The sequence below is a fragment of the Pistacia vera genome, unplaced genomic scaffold (genome assembly GCF_008641045.1).
Source record: "Pistacia vera cultivar Batoury unplaced genomic scaffold, PisVer_v2 Contig678, whole genome shotgun sequence".
Taxonomy (NCBI): domain Eukaryota; kingdom Viridiplantae; phylum Streptophyta; class Magnoliopsida; order Sapindales; family Anacardiaceae; genus Pistacia; species Pistacia vera.
Genome location: NW_022196532.1, coordinates 393,941 through 407,565, shown reverse-complemented (window position 1 = coordinate 407,565; position 13,625 = coordinate 393,941). Strand labels below are relative to the sequence as shown.

The following is a 13,625-nucleotide window of genomic DNA, read 5'->3' as shown; positions in this document are numbered from 1 at the left end:
TACCCTGCGTGCTAATGTAAATACTCGTTAGAGAATCTGTCAACAATTGCCACCTTCGTACCACACCAAAAAATTCTTGTAAACACTTCTGTAAACGCTCGGAAATGAGTAGTGATTTCAGAAACCCAGTTGGGCATGCATGATTACATACAACTCAAGTTACCTTACAGGTTCCATTATCAAAACGGATGCAAACAACAATAATCCTAAAGCACGTTAAAAGGTATAAATTTTGAAGTCTCTTCTTCAGTACTCGAGTTACAAGTCTCAAACTTAAGATAATAGACACCGTTGTTTGAAATATCTTCATATGACACTATGTCAGTTTGTCCCCATAATTGCCCAATATAGAAACTAAGCTTATCAAACAAAAATCAATAGCTTTAGACTTGTTGCAAGAACACTGTATGATCCTCCCATATTTGAGCAGCATGCATTGTTTTTCATCAAGCTGCTGGTGTGCCAACAGAAAACACCAAATCATAGCATTAGAATCATTAAGCTCGCCGCTTCCGATCATCATCCTCATCATCATCAGAGTCACCACTCTCCCGGAAACGTGGATTCTTCTCCTGTGCATTGAAGAAATGTCAAACTATAAACAATGGAATATTCTGTACATGTTTGCGAAGAAGCAAAAAATTGTATTCTCTTTCACCATCTAAAAAAACAAAGTTGCCAGTGTTATCAATACACTAAAAGTGATATATGCTTTCATTCTTCTATATTCTGCTGACCAAGAATTAAACCTAGACTACAGCTTATTAGATCCCCCTCATTAGCATCTGAAGCAAAATGGCATCATGGAGGCACAGTGGTAACTCAAATTTTCCACTTTTTAAGTAGTAAACCCATAATACAGCTAAAAAGGGTAAAAATCTTAAGATTGAAGAGGGAGGCAGTCAAGCATTTAACAAATACCGGTCTTGAGTCATGATCAGAATTTCTCCTAGATTCATGATCTGAGCTTCTCCTGGAGTTCTCATGTGCATGACGATCATCTTCGCGAAGTCGCTTTCGATGGTAATCTGTTTTCTCAGAAGCAGCAATCAAATAAGATTTCTATAGTTCTACTCAAAGATAGATTAAATATATTCAAATATGTGTAATAGAATTGGGATACAAGGAAGTAAAGGGAGGTACCTCTGCCATGCCTATGAGAACCCCCATGACCATGACCTCCACCATGTCTACCACTACCATCTGCAAAATTAAAATGTCAGAGGTGGGTTTGAAAAAAAAAAATTAAAGACAAGAACTTGAACTTTGATCCAATCAAAAATCATTCCTAGCGGCTGAATACCAAACCTAGTTGAAAACTATAGCTTACCAAAACTACTGGTGGTATATAGGACCCAAAGGCTTCCTAAGACACCTCAGTTAGGGAGGAGTTTTGGGACATGAAGTAGATACTAAAGGAAACTGAAAAAAATATAACCAGTTCATTGCATACATGTTTACACACAGTTTAAAAAGGTTAGATGGCTCTTAAAATGCCTGAACTTCCACTTCTAAAGTTTAGTTTTATGTTCTAACTTCTTGAATTTCTATTTCTCCTCTATGATGTTGAAAAAGTTTTACATTTTCAACTACAATTGAGTTTAGGGAGTAAAATGAATTAAAAAAATAATAATAGTAATAAATTGAGGATAGCATGTTCACAAAAACATACATCTTGACCCAGTATAAACAAACTTCCTAAGATCATTTTGCAACACACAGACATCCCACAGAAGTCACTTGAAAGAGAACCAAAAAAACTTCCTAATAAAAATCTTAGATTCTGTATTCCAGAAACTATTTGTCCTCAAATTAGTGTTCCACAATGAGGCAATATATTCAAGTGCCATAACACTCGATAAAAACACTCGCAGTAAAGATAATTTTCCCGCTTAACAATATTAATAGGTCAAAATTTGACTAATACTTCTGAGTCTGTAGTCAGGCCAGGCAGGATTATATCTTGTCAAGTTCAAAACACTGAATTAGTAGTAAGATGGGTAAATGGCCCAATTTAAGGTACACCCAAGACTGCCCCTACTTCTATAGAAATCGAAAAAGAATGTATGAGTCAAACACGGGAGTAATTCCAGCAAACAAGCAACTTGCTAACGACATTCCCAGTCTAAGAATTAAAATTCTACATATAATAGCTCTCAAAACTTACAATGATGGGGCATAACCGGTTGGAAAGAGTTCAATGAACCGGTACCATAATCTACAAGCTGTCTTTGTGCTTCCAACTCTCTTTGAACTAATTTTCCATAACCTCCTCTGCGTACAACATGTTAAGGAAACTGAAAACTGAAAGAGCATTCAACTTTTCAACTAACAACAATAATCAAGGGGGTAAAAAAGGCATCAAATTGAGGGAGCAAATTAAAGAAATTCCCCAAAAGGATGTTCCATAAGTAAACACAAAGGAAAAAGCAACAAAGTACCATGAGGAACATGACAATCCCTTAATCTTTAATATATGCAGACACATAAGAAACCAATTAACGCATTATAAGATGTTGATAGCATAACATCTGTAGCAAACCCTGGCCTAGTATAATAGTATATTGGGAAGACGGCATAAAAAATATCCAAGTGACATTATATGCTCATCTAAAACAGGAAGAACAAGTGTATCTCCAGCCAGTGACTAAACAGACAAAGTTACCGAGGAAACACAAATATTTGTTGAGACTCAAAGAAACCAATGACCAAGTTCAGGTAATATGATACACAGAGTCACAATATGTCACTAAAAGGATATCAGGATCGTAGTCGGTACGATATTCATCCCGAACCTGCAAAAATACAAGAATACACAGAGAATCAAATTAAATCAACCACAGAGGCAGACCACAGGCAATAATAAGTGGCAGGCACCGTAACTCACCTGCCCACCACTTCGACCACGACCCCATTGCCTTCCTTCTTGAAATCCCCAATCAAAATCCACTCGAATAGGACGGTCATCAAGAATTGTACCACTTATATATTTGACACAATCCTCAGTATCTTCTCTAGAGTAGTATCTAACGCACAAAGTTATACAAATATCAGCTTTGGTTAAACATTTAACAAATATCAAACTGCTTTCTACTACTCTGTCATCCATAACCCTATTCTTCAGAGAGGGTACTTATCAGTAAATCAAAATTCGATAAACGCTAACACCAAAGTTCTCTAGACATGGTTTACAAAATAAACCCATTAGCTCATTCAGGTTAAAATTACAATTCAAGCTATGTATATTTTCATACTTACTAAAGCATACATGCAAAAGAAACAGTAAAAGAAGTAATTTTTTTAACATATAAAAGAAAACAAATCACATTACTAACTTCATTTGAAACACAATAACGAAGAAGAGACTTACAAGACAAAACAAAAGCCACAAGGTGTTTTGCTGTTCTTGTCTAAACCCATAATAATCTTCTTAATTTCTCCAGTTCGTGAAAATAGCTCATAGATTTGCTCTTCCGTCGTATAAAACGACATGTTTCCGACATAAACAGTTGTTGACGTCAGCAACGCGTGTTCAAATTCCTCTTGTGTCCCAGGAAACCTTCTATCACGATACGCTGAAAGCTTCGTTTGATCCTACAGAAGAAAGCAAAAAACTGTAATTGGTTCGAAACCCAATTGAAGTTGTTTGAAGAAAACAATGGAAGCTAAGACATTGAAGTTGATATTACCTTGAACAGAGAAGCCATTGAAGAAGAGAGAGTAGCCGAAGAGAACAAATGTCGGGTCAGAGTACTTGGGTCCGATTTTTTGTTTACTCAGGGATCTGTTTGGTAAGTGTAAATATTGTAACCCGGCAAAACTTGTTTGTTTAATTTGTTTTTATTTTCAGAAAATTTAGGGTGCTTTGATTCATTATTCTATAATTTTCATAATAATATTTTGAAAAAAAGTAAAATTAGGTAATTATTAGAAGATAAAATTTAAAAATTATAAAACACCTCTCTAAGTTGGTTAATTTACTAAATATCCTTTTAATAAAACATTAAAAATTAACAAAAACACCCCCATTTACCTATTAAATACCGGCACCCAGTTGCCACCGTCGGAGGGTTATCAGAGTCGCTGTATCAGTGCATGATCGGTTAAATCTGGTCAGTCGTACGCTGATATGACCTTTTCTAGCTAGATTCACCATGAATTTAGCTAGAAAATGTCAGATCTATGGCTAGATTTGATCATTGACGACCAGATTTGGTCGCATTTGGTCGTCAACGATGGCCAAAGATATGGTTGTCGTTGACGACTAGTTACAGCCAAAGATCCGACATTTTCTGGCCAGATCTACCGTGAATCTAGCCAGAAAAGCTAGATCGACGCACTATTGGCCAGATCCAAACGCTGTATCTACCGTTTGGATCTGGCCAGTAGTGCACCATTATACATATTTCGACCAACTTTCGGCAGTGGTGGTCGGAATTTGGCAAATGTGGGTCGATGGGGGTGTTTTTATCAATTTTTTAACTTTTTTTGAGGTGTTTAATTAAATTAACAAGTTTAGGGGTTTAAAAATAATTAAATAAAATAGAATATTATTTTTAAAATAAGGAAACATATATGTATTTTGAGTAAGATAGAAGAAAATTGTGAAACAAACGCACTATCATTTTGAAATATTTTGAAGGTTTGATGAGTAGTATTTTAACGAAAACAAATAAATAAAGTCTAATAAAAGTGATGAAAAAATAAATCATTTATCATCCATGGATTTAGTTAAAAAAATCTCTTTTACAATTAAGAGAAAGCTTCAGTAATTTTCAAATATTATATGGAAAATTATAAAAGGAAAATTGGGATGTATTATAGGAAAGAATTAAAATTCTATTTCGGCAATATATTTTTGTTTTTACTTTTGATTTGAACCTAAAATAGACAAAAATAGGGAGTTGCACTCAACGGAGGCAGTACTAGCCGTGAACCCAAACACTCCGCAGGGTTTTAGCTTCACTCCTTCAGAAAGCCAAAACCAAAACCTCTTAAACACAATTTCTTTTCAATAGAAAAATTACTTTATTTACTGATTCGGATATCGACGATGGCGTCATTCTCCGCCGCCAGATCCATTTTCCGATCCAGCTCGGTTCGCAATGCCGCAGCAAAGTTAGGTTTCCAAGCCAAAACCAAAGCGACTCGCTCCCACTTTGGCGTCTCCGCTAAGAAACCCCTATCTCTTGGAACTCTCAGGTCAGTAGTAATCTTCTCACAATTATTCATTCATGTTAATTTTGTAATGTCAAAATGTAATGTATGGATTTGGCAATGAAAGGAGCCCCGTTCAAACGAGCTTTTGTGTGGAATCATTGCTGCCGTATCATACTGTCACTGCTTCGGCTTTGATGACGTCAATGCTTTCCATCTCTCGCCGCAGTTACGGCTCGCTTCCTGACGGTACAGTCACTTCAGTCTGTCACAAAACCATTGCTTTTTGTTGAGCTGATTTATTTACTGTATGTCGGTGCTACTCTGTGTGCATTTTTAAGAAACTGGATGCATAGGATTGGATTTTTAGGTGAATGAATGAGATTTTCAAATGGGTTTTCGCTGAGAGTTGCATATTTGTCATATTGTCATTCAATAGAAGGTGGTGTTGGTTGCTTGTACTTTGTAGGTTACCTAACTTTTTGCCTTTTCGTTCTTGAAATAGGTAACTAGCAAAGTTAATAGGACGCCCTTGAATGATGTTCTTTTCGTCCTTATAATTTTCGGGTAATTTAGTGGCTTGGTGTTTGCTAAATTTTGGACTAATAGAGCCTTTATTACAGCTTTAACAAAATGAATTAGACTGCAAGTGTAACTGCTGCTTTGATCACAAAATGAGTTTTTCCATCTTTGTTTCCTCTTCATTTCCTTTTGATTCCAGTTTTTCATGGATGTAAATGTTAGGCCATGACCAACTAGCTGAGCTTGATGCCATACACTCGTCCTACCTCGTCTCTATTGTTAAATTTATGCTCTTAAAATAAGTCCATCTTCCATTCTTTTTCTCCTGTATTTGTTTGATAAGAAGGTGCATACTCCTCTTTTTCATGCTGTAGGCTGAAACAAGACTAGATGAAGATCGAGAAGCAAAGATGGAATGACTTGGATTTGTTCATGTTTTCAAGCATTTAAGCTACTAGGGACTGGCCTCATCTATAGATTAGGGAGTACTGTCGTTATTTCAAAGTAACAGTCAAACCTGATAAAGAAATAAACAATGGCATATTTTATTGTTTAAAAGAAAATAGAAATTTGATTTGTTGGAAGTAGTCTTAAAGATCTGTTAATAAGCTTGATGCAATGAGCTCTGCATATGCCTTCATTTTGGAAGAATTTTCTTTTGCATGTGATTATGATTAGCTTTTCTTTTCCCTTATAATAAAGCTCGTAATATTCTTAAGAGCATCTCAAGTCTTAAGCTAAATCTAACAAAAGATGATATTCTACATGGACAAGTTGGTGAATCATGTGGCATTCTAGTGATTCCATTCAGTTGTTCCTTAGAGGATGATTACCAAAAATAAAAAGCAACTAATTGTCCTCTCAAGTAGTTGTTGTGAGATTCCAAGGTTTAAGTTTTTTCATTGTTTATCAGTTGTTATGGTGAATCATTTATGAGTTTCCCTCTGTAATGCTGTTTATGAATATATTTCTTTTTGGTAACTTTAATTGTTATTCATGTTTCTCTGGCTGTAATTGATGCTATTATTTAGTCAAGAGTCGTTGAGTGTCCATGTATAATTATAAACATTTTCTTGATTGAAAACGATTTAAGAATAGGATCATTTTGATCATTAAGGTAGCATACTGATAATTTTTATATAATCAGCTTGCAATGATGATGTGTGATGAATGTTCAGAGGATTCAAGCGAGTTTTAAGTACAAAATTCTGCATTCTAAGGCAGTGATTGCTGATACATTAGAAGTTTGCAATGATCGGCAGAAGAGAAAGTTGGATTTCTGTACTTCCAAACCTAGATGATGAATTAGTTGACTTTTGACTTTTGACTTTTGTCTTTTGTCTTGAAGATATTTCCTTTTTGTTTGGTGTTTGATATTTAATGTAGTTCATAGACATTAAAAGCAAACATGTATTGCAAATTTTTAAATCAAGCACTTTCGTTTTTTTATTTAGTTTCGGATTTTAATGTTAAAAGAATTCTAGTATCTTGGATCGAATAAGCTCCTAGTGTATGATGAATGTCCAGTGGGTTCGAAAATGTTTTTGTTATTTTCAAAAGATTTGCCTTTTAAAGAGAAGCATGTCTGTTAAATAAAATTTAGAAGAGTTTACCTAGATAACTGCTGAAAATTTAGCAATAGTTTCCCTTTATTTTGATTTCTTTGCTATATCTGAGGTCATAGGATTTTGATTTTAAAGTGATTTGAAGACTAATTTTTTTTTTTTGGTTTTTTATTTTTATTTTAGGTTTGCTACTTTGTCCTAACTGTTATAAATTTAAGACTACTCTTTTGTTCCCTTTTGTTCACGGGGTATTTATGTGATGATCCCTTTTGTTAGCAGTTAGTCAATTTAGTTTTATTCTCTTTTCTTTGATTATTCCCTTTTTTTCTTTTTTTGTGCCTTTTCTCCATCTTGGTTCCAGAAATTATATTTTTTTTCTTGCCATCAAGTTTTTTTACTAAACCCTAGGCATTTGGTTCATTCGCAATCTCTCTTCTTTATTTCTAACTGCATCTTTTGTTTGTTTAGGACTGTAATATCCTCTACTCATTCGCAATTGCAACCAGGAGAGGCTCCAAGTTGAACCTTATCGCCAAATTGAGTGTATTAGATGTTTTGACTGCTTTGCTTATATTCCTGCCAAAATTTGGATCAGGTTTAGTTGTAACCAGTTAGCTGAATCTTGAAGCTTACAGGTGTATCCCCACCTTATTTGTTTAACCAAAAGAACAAGGTTTTCGCACTTTTGTATTTCCTCAGCAACACATAATATAGCAGCCGTCTTTTATTTGCGGTTTACTTCTTGGCCCAGCTTAGGAGTTAGGTTTGTGCCTTTGCTTATGGAAGCAATTAAGTATCAATTTACTGATAATCCTATATCAGTAGAGAGCTAGCAATTTCGAGCAAGACTATATTCCCTAGCCCATGTTTGGGTGCAATCTTTTGTTTTGTTGACTATCACGAATTCATTTTAACCATAGTTGAGTACCGCAAAAGACACGCTCAATGCTGATGGAAACAAGTCTATAAAAGCTTCCAAAGCTGTCTCTGATTATACGAAATGCAAGTAAAAAACATCCAAATATTCTTATTGCCAACTAGGACGTCATTGATTTCTGATCAGACCTTTAACAAGGGGTGTTCAAATTACCCGCAATCTGAACCGAACTGAACTTTTTGGGTACTTGAAAATCTGAGTCGGATTTGGGTTATAGCCTCTGAGATACCCGAATATTTGGTTTGGGTACTGGTTAGGGTTTTAACAAAATTCGGGCACTCGAACCTGGATTGTCAAAAACAATTATAAAAAAAAAAAACCCAAAAATCGTTAAATGAAATAACCTTACCTAACCCTAAAATCATAAATCTACCTATTTCTACATCTTCAACCCACCGTCGCTTCTTCTCCAGTTCTCCTTGTGTCCGTCAACCCACTGTTAGTCGATCGTCGTCCTTCTGTTGTCGTTAGTTGATCGTGCTCCAATCGAATTGTCTTTGTCCTTCTTCTCCTTCGTTGAATCATCGTTTCTTCTCCATCAGTCTTAAATATCTTCTAAGTTCTAATTGCTTGGTTGTAGACTTGTAGTCTTGTAGGTTTTAACTGCTTCATGTGAATATGATTCTTGCTTGATTAGATAATACTTAGATAAAAGAGTATGTTAACTAATGGTAGATATTGGTTTGATTTTTGTTTAATTTGAATGAATGTTAATTATGTAGGTAAGAGAAATTCTATAATGTGTCTCTCCTACCATTGTTCCTTTCATCACATTCAATTTATGAGCTTAGTTCTTCTTTCCATCAGANTACCTAGATGACTGCTGAAAATTTAGCAATAGTTTCCCTTTATTTTGATTTCTTTGCTATATCTGAGGTCATAGGATTTTGATTTTAAAGTGATTTGAAGACTAATTTTTTTTTTTTGGTTTTTTATTTTTATTTTAGGTTTGCTACTTTGTCCTAACTGTTATAAATTTAAGACTACTCTTTTGTTCCCTTTTGTTCACGGGGTATTTATGTGATGATCCCTTTTGTTAGCAGTTAGTCAATTTAGTTTTATTCTCTTTTCTTTGATTATTCCCTTTTTTTCTTTTTTTGTGCCTTTTCTCCATCTTGGTTCCAGAAATTATATTTTTTTTCTTGCCATCAAGTTTTTTTACTAAACCCTAGGCATTTGGTTCATTCGCAATCTCTCTTCTTTATTTCTAACTGCATCTTTTGTTTGTTTAGGACTGTAATATCCTCTACTCATTCGCAATTGCAACCAGGAGAGGCTCCAAGTTGAACCTTATCGCCAAATTGAGTGTATTAGATGTTTTGACTGCTTTGCTTATATTCCTGCCAAAATTTGGATCAGGTTTAGTTGTAACCAGTTAGCTGAATCTTGAAGCTTACAGGTGTATCCCCACCTTATTTGTTTAACCAAAAGAACAAGGTTTTCGCACTTTTGTATTTCCTCAGCAACACATAATATAGCAGCCGTCTTTTATTTGCGGTTTACTTCTTGGCCCAGCTTAGGAGTTAGGTTTGTGCCTTTGCTTATGGAAGCAATTAAGTATCAATTTACTGATAATCCTATATCAGTAGAGAGCTAGCAATTTCGAGCAAGACTATATTCCCTAGCCCATGTTTGGGTGCAATCTTTTGTTTTGTTGACTATCACGAATTCATTTTAACCATAGTTGAGTACCGCAAAAGACACGCTCAATGCTGATGGAAACAAGTCTATAAAAGCTTCCAAAGCTGTCTCTGATTATACGAAATGCAAGTAAAAAACATCCAAATATTCTTATTGCCAACTAGGACGTCATTGATTTCTGATCAGACCTTTAACAAGGGGTGTTCAAATTACCCGCAATCTGAACCGAACTGAACTTTTTGGGTACTTGAAAATCTGAGTCGGATTTGGGTTATAGCCTCTGAGATACCCGAATATTTGGTTTGGGTACTGGTTAGGGTTTTAACAAAATTCGGGCACTCGAACCTGGATTGTCAAAAACAATTATAAAAAAAAAAAACCCAAAAATCGTTAAATGAAATAACCTTACCTAACCCTAAAATCATAAATCTACCTATTTCTACATCTTCAACCCACCGTCGCTTCTTCTCCAGTTCTCCTTGTGTCCGTCAACCCACTGTTAGTCGATCGTCGTCCTTCTGTTGTCGTTAGTTGATCGTGCTCCAATCGAATTGTCTTTGTCCTTCTTCTCCTTCGTTGAATCATCGTTTCTTCTCCATCAGTCTTAAATATCTTCTAAGTTCTAATTGCTTGGTTGTAGACTTGTAGTCTTGTAGGTTTTAACTGCTTCATGTGAATATGATTCTTGCTTGATTAGATAATACTTAGATAAAAGAGTATGTTAACTAATGGTCGATATTGGTTTGATTTTTGTTTAATTTGAATGAATGTTAATTATGTAGGTAAGAGAAATTCTATAATGTGTCTCTCCTACCATTGTTCCTTTCATCACATTCAATTTATGAGCTTAGTTCTTCTTTCCATCAGACAATGCATGCCGACGAACTCACTGCCATAAACTGGGGGAGGCTGCTTTTTCTTGCCATGCTTCTTAGACTTGAGAATGTTGAACTTTTGCTTAGGATCTCTATCAGCTTCAAGCCTTCAAAAGCAGGGTTGATCAACAAGCTGGAGCAGAGCTAGGGCCAAAACCCATGTCTTCATGCTGGAGGCTGCCAATTTTGATGATGCCGATTATTGATCTATTATATATTGTTTACTGTCTATCGTGTTGTTTACGTCTGTGATATTGTTTACTGTCTCTCTTTGTTGTTTACGTTTTGTTTTTTTGGTGATTTATTACACCTTAATACAGGTGTTCAATGTGGGTTTAACTTGAGAAATTGCTTGCAATTAGGAAGTTACTGACCTTACTTTCTCAAATGTCATGAAAATTCTGCTTATAATTCAGGTACCCGGTAACCAATCCGATAAATAACCTGGGTATTCCAGAAACCAGTTTGGTTACCAAGTACCCTTAGGCATGACCCAAATATTAGGGTCGGATCCAGAAAAAGTCAAAACCGGTTCGGGTACCTGGTTTTGAACACACCTACTTTAACATGTACTCAACTAGGCTTAAGATTTTGCACACATAACTTAGAAACAGTTACAAGGAACATGAGCTTCACCCCACGACAGACTGCAGCAGTCATATTCACTGAAAATAGTACTCAGCATTCTCTTGCAAATACCTCAGATTCAATTTGTTAACAGTATCAAAGACTGCAATCTGCTCATCACTTCTTCCAGAATCATCACAACTGAGATTACTTTAAATTCTGTTTCTAAAACTTTCCGAGTAAAGAATTAAATTTGCTACAAGTATTCATGTCTAAGTACAGCATCAAGTATTTTTGGAGTTTTGAGTATAAGAGAAGCATACTATGAAGGCAATTGAAGGAAAAGAAAATAAGAATCTGATAATCTTAACTTAGTAATAAAAATAGAAAGATAGCATTAACTGATCTGTTTCAAACCCAATCTAATTCCCAATCTGACACTTAAATTACTTGCGTTTATCATATCAATATCAAGGCTGAAAAAACATCTTCAGCAAGATCTTTGTACCACATTCATAGAAAACTGAACCCCAGTTAACAGTTTTGACAGGGGAACAAAAATCAAACCTTCAGTAATGCTAACCTAAAAATATTCACTTCCAAACAATACCAATCACTCAACATTAACTAGCTCATATTCAACCAAGGAGAGATTGTTATTCTCTTTAACCTCAAAGGTAGCAGGTTCAGTGACTTCAATACGTCCCCATTTGTCAACTGCAAGCCTCATTGATCCCTTGAACATGTCGATCTTGGCATTTCGCAGAATCACTGTGGCACCCGGTGTCATAATGTCAACTGCATTCGAACAAAACTATCAATACCATAACATTGTGCAAACAGCCAACTAACAACAATTAATGCATAGTCCTATCAGTACAAGTAATTGAAACAACAAAATAAATGACTTTTAGAAGTACCCAAGCTGGGTGGGAGTAGCTACTTATAAACAGCTTTAGCTCCCAAAGACGAACGTTTTCACAAAAATAAATGTAACGCAAATTAAGCCAAGAACCACCCAATCTTGCTAGTAAGAAACTTCATTCAAATTCAATTATCTAAAGTCCTGAATACCTTGATAAAATTGCTTGTCCCAGCGAACTTAATTTGATTACATTAACAGAACGGCAATTCTATGCGTCAATATAAACTAAAGAAAGCAGAATAGATTTAATATTTTTGCCTATCTCAACTTGCTCACTGCCATTCAGAAAACTACATAAAATGTCAACTTTGGTATTTGATATTCTTTAAACAACCAAATAACATCATATGGCAAAGATTTTTTAAACTTTCAATATCTTTGCTTTTGCTTGCCATTAAAAAAAATAAAAAATAAAAAAATAAAACTATTAACCTTTAAATACCATACAGTACAAATACAAACAAATAAACTAACATACAGTACAAATACAAACAAAGAAACCAACATTCCCCAGATTAATTAATTCACACAAAAATCAAACCTTAAAAACCCTAATTACTACAAACAACAAAAGCAGCGGCACAAAGATAAAGTGTACCTTGGTCGTTGCGGGCCGTGAAGTAGATGGAACCAGTCTCATCGCCGACTAGACACTCAGCGATGCGAGGGGGTCGAGAAGGCTGAGAAAGAGCAGACAATGATCTAGAGCCACGTGGCTTGTTGACCGGCACAGGCTTCGATGAGACCACCTTCAGGGTGAGCGTGTGGCCACTGGTGCCTGGCTTCAGCTGATCAACCTGTACGAACACTGGCTTCCTCTTCGCAGTCGCACCGGCTGTCGCCATCCCAATAATTGCCCTAGGTTTGGGTTAAGGTTTGGTCCTCTGGAGAATTGAAGCGTCTAAAACTAAAAGTACGACGGGTACAAAAATGAAGAGAGGTGCTTTAGGGTTTTTCAGTGCTTTTTTGGCTTCCACTATGTCGTTTTGGGTACGTGAAACGACCTTTGTGCACGTGTCTATGCTACATTGGTTTAGAAGTTACAAGCGATGGGCTGTGAATTTTCTTCTATTTTTGTGTTTCGGTTTTAAATAAAAGGCATCAAGTAAAGTTAGCAAATTAAATATAATAATACAGATTTTATGGTGAGGCTATATTGCTGACTTCAATTTTTGTGTAAGGAATAGAAATCTTAAAGAGGGAGGAGGTGAAATTAAAAAATAAGAAAAATAAATAATCTTAAGAAATATGTTTTTGTTATTCTCATTATTTATGGATTGCACACATTCATATTTTTAATATTTAAAATATATTTCATGAAATACTTCAAACTCAAAAATTGAGTTTGATCAGATTTTTTTTTTCTTTTTATTTTTTTCCTTCTGCTAAAAATATAAAATATTTAAAATAAATAATAAATTGGAGTAATATTGTTC

At 35.2% G+C, this 13,625-nt stretch overlaps 3 protein-coding genes across 7 annotated transcripts; 1 reads left to right on the top strand and 2 right to left on the bottom strand.

The window, feature by feature from the left end:
• Positions 1-92: 92 nt before the first annotated feature.
• LOC116113355 (nuclear cap-binding protein subunit 2-like) lies at positions 93-3,831 on the bottom strand. The gene is made up of 8 exons (XM_031399502.1): positions 3,690-3,831; positions 3,371-3,594; positions 2,888-3,026; positions 2,762-2,795; positions 2,168-2,278; positions 1,144-1,203; positions 922-1,028; positions 93-572 (listed from the first exon to the last, which is right to left on the bottom strand). The coding sequence occupies exons 1-8, from the start codon at positions 3,705-3,707 to the stop codon at positions 498-500; spliced, it is 768 nt and encodes a 255-aa protein (XP_031255362.1). The 5' UTR covers positions 3,708-3,831; the 3' UTR covers positions 93-497.
• A 1,082-nt stretch (positions 3,832-4,913) lies between these two features.
• Positions 4,914-11,045, top strand: LOC116113357 (protein NUCLEAR FUSION DEFECTIVE 6, chloroplastic/mitochondrial). 5 transcript variants are annotated; one of them, XM_031399504.1, is made up of 3 exons: positions 4,914-5,202; positions 5,285-5,406; positions 10,785-11,045. In XM_031399504.1, exons 1-3 carry the CDS (start codon positions 5,054-5,056, stop codon positions 10,820-10,822), a joined length of 309 nt encoding a protein of 102 aa, XP_031255364.1. In that variant the 5' UTR covers positions 4,914-5,053; the 3' UTR covers positions 10,823-11,045. The 5 variants fall into 5 exon arrangements, with proteins under 5 accessions (XP_031255364.1, XP_031255365.1, XP_031255368.1 ...); XM_031399505.1 differs by lacking the exon at positions 10,785-11,045 and adding an exon at positions 6,827-7,369 and having other exon boundaries at positions 4,915-5,202; XM_031399508.1 differs by lacking the exon at positions 10,785-11,045 and adding an exon at positions 6,054-6,459 and having other exon boundaries at positions 4,915-5,202.
• Positions 11,046-11,687: 642 nt separating this feature from the next.
• On the bottom strand, positions 11,688-13,176 carry LOC116113365 (uncharacterized protein At4g28440). Its single transcript, XM_031399519.1, has 2 exons — positions 12,788-13,176; positions 11,688-12,062 (listed from the first exon to the last, which is right to left on the bottom strand). Exons 1-2 carry the CDS (start codon positions 13,032-13,034, stop codon positions 11,878-11,880), a joined length of 432 nt encoding a protein of 143 aa, XP_031255379.1. The 5' UTR covers positions 13,035-13,176; the 3' UTR covers positions 11,688-11,877.
• Between the last annotated feature and the right edge of the window lie 449 nt (positions 13,177-13,625).

Coding starts and splice junctions, on each gene's coding strand:
- LOC116113357 (XM_031399503.1), top strand. CDS start 5,054: ATGGCGTCATTCTCCGCCGCCAGATCCATTTTCCGATCCAGCTCGGTT. Junction 5,203..5,284: donor CTATCTCTTGGAACTCTCAG/GTCAGTAGTAAT, acceptor TGGCAATGAAAG/GAGCCCCGTTCAAACGAGCT. Junction 5,407..10,689: donor TTACGGCTCGCTTCCTGACG/GTACAGTCACTT, acceptor TCTTTCCATCAG/ACAATGCATGCCGACGAACT.
- LOC116113365 (XM_031399519.1), bottom strand. CDS start 13,034: ATGGCGACAGCCGGTGCGACTGCGAAGAGGAAGCCAGTGTTCGTACAG. Junction 12,063..12,787: donor CACGGCCCGCAACGACCAAG/GTACACTTTATC, acceptor GTTCGAATGCAG/TTGACATTATGACACCGGGT.
- LOC116113355 (XM_031399502.1), bottom strand. Junction 3,027..3,370: donor TGTGGCTTTTGTTTTGTCTT/GTAAGTCTCTTC, acceptor TTTGTGCGTTAG/ATACTACTCTAGAGAAGATA. Junction 1,029..1,143: donor TTCTCATAGGCATGGCAGAG/GTACCTCCCTTT, acceptor CTGAGAAAACAG/ATTACCATCGAAAGCGACTT.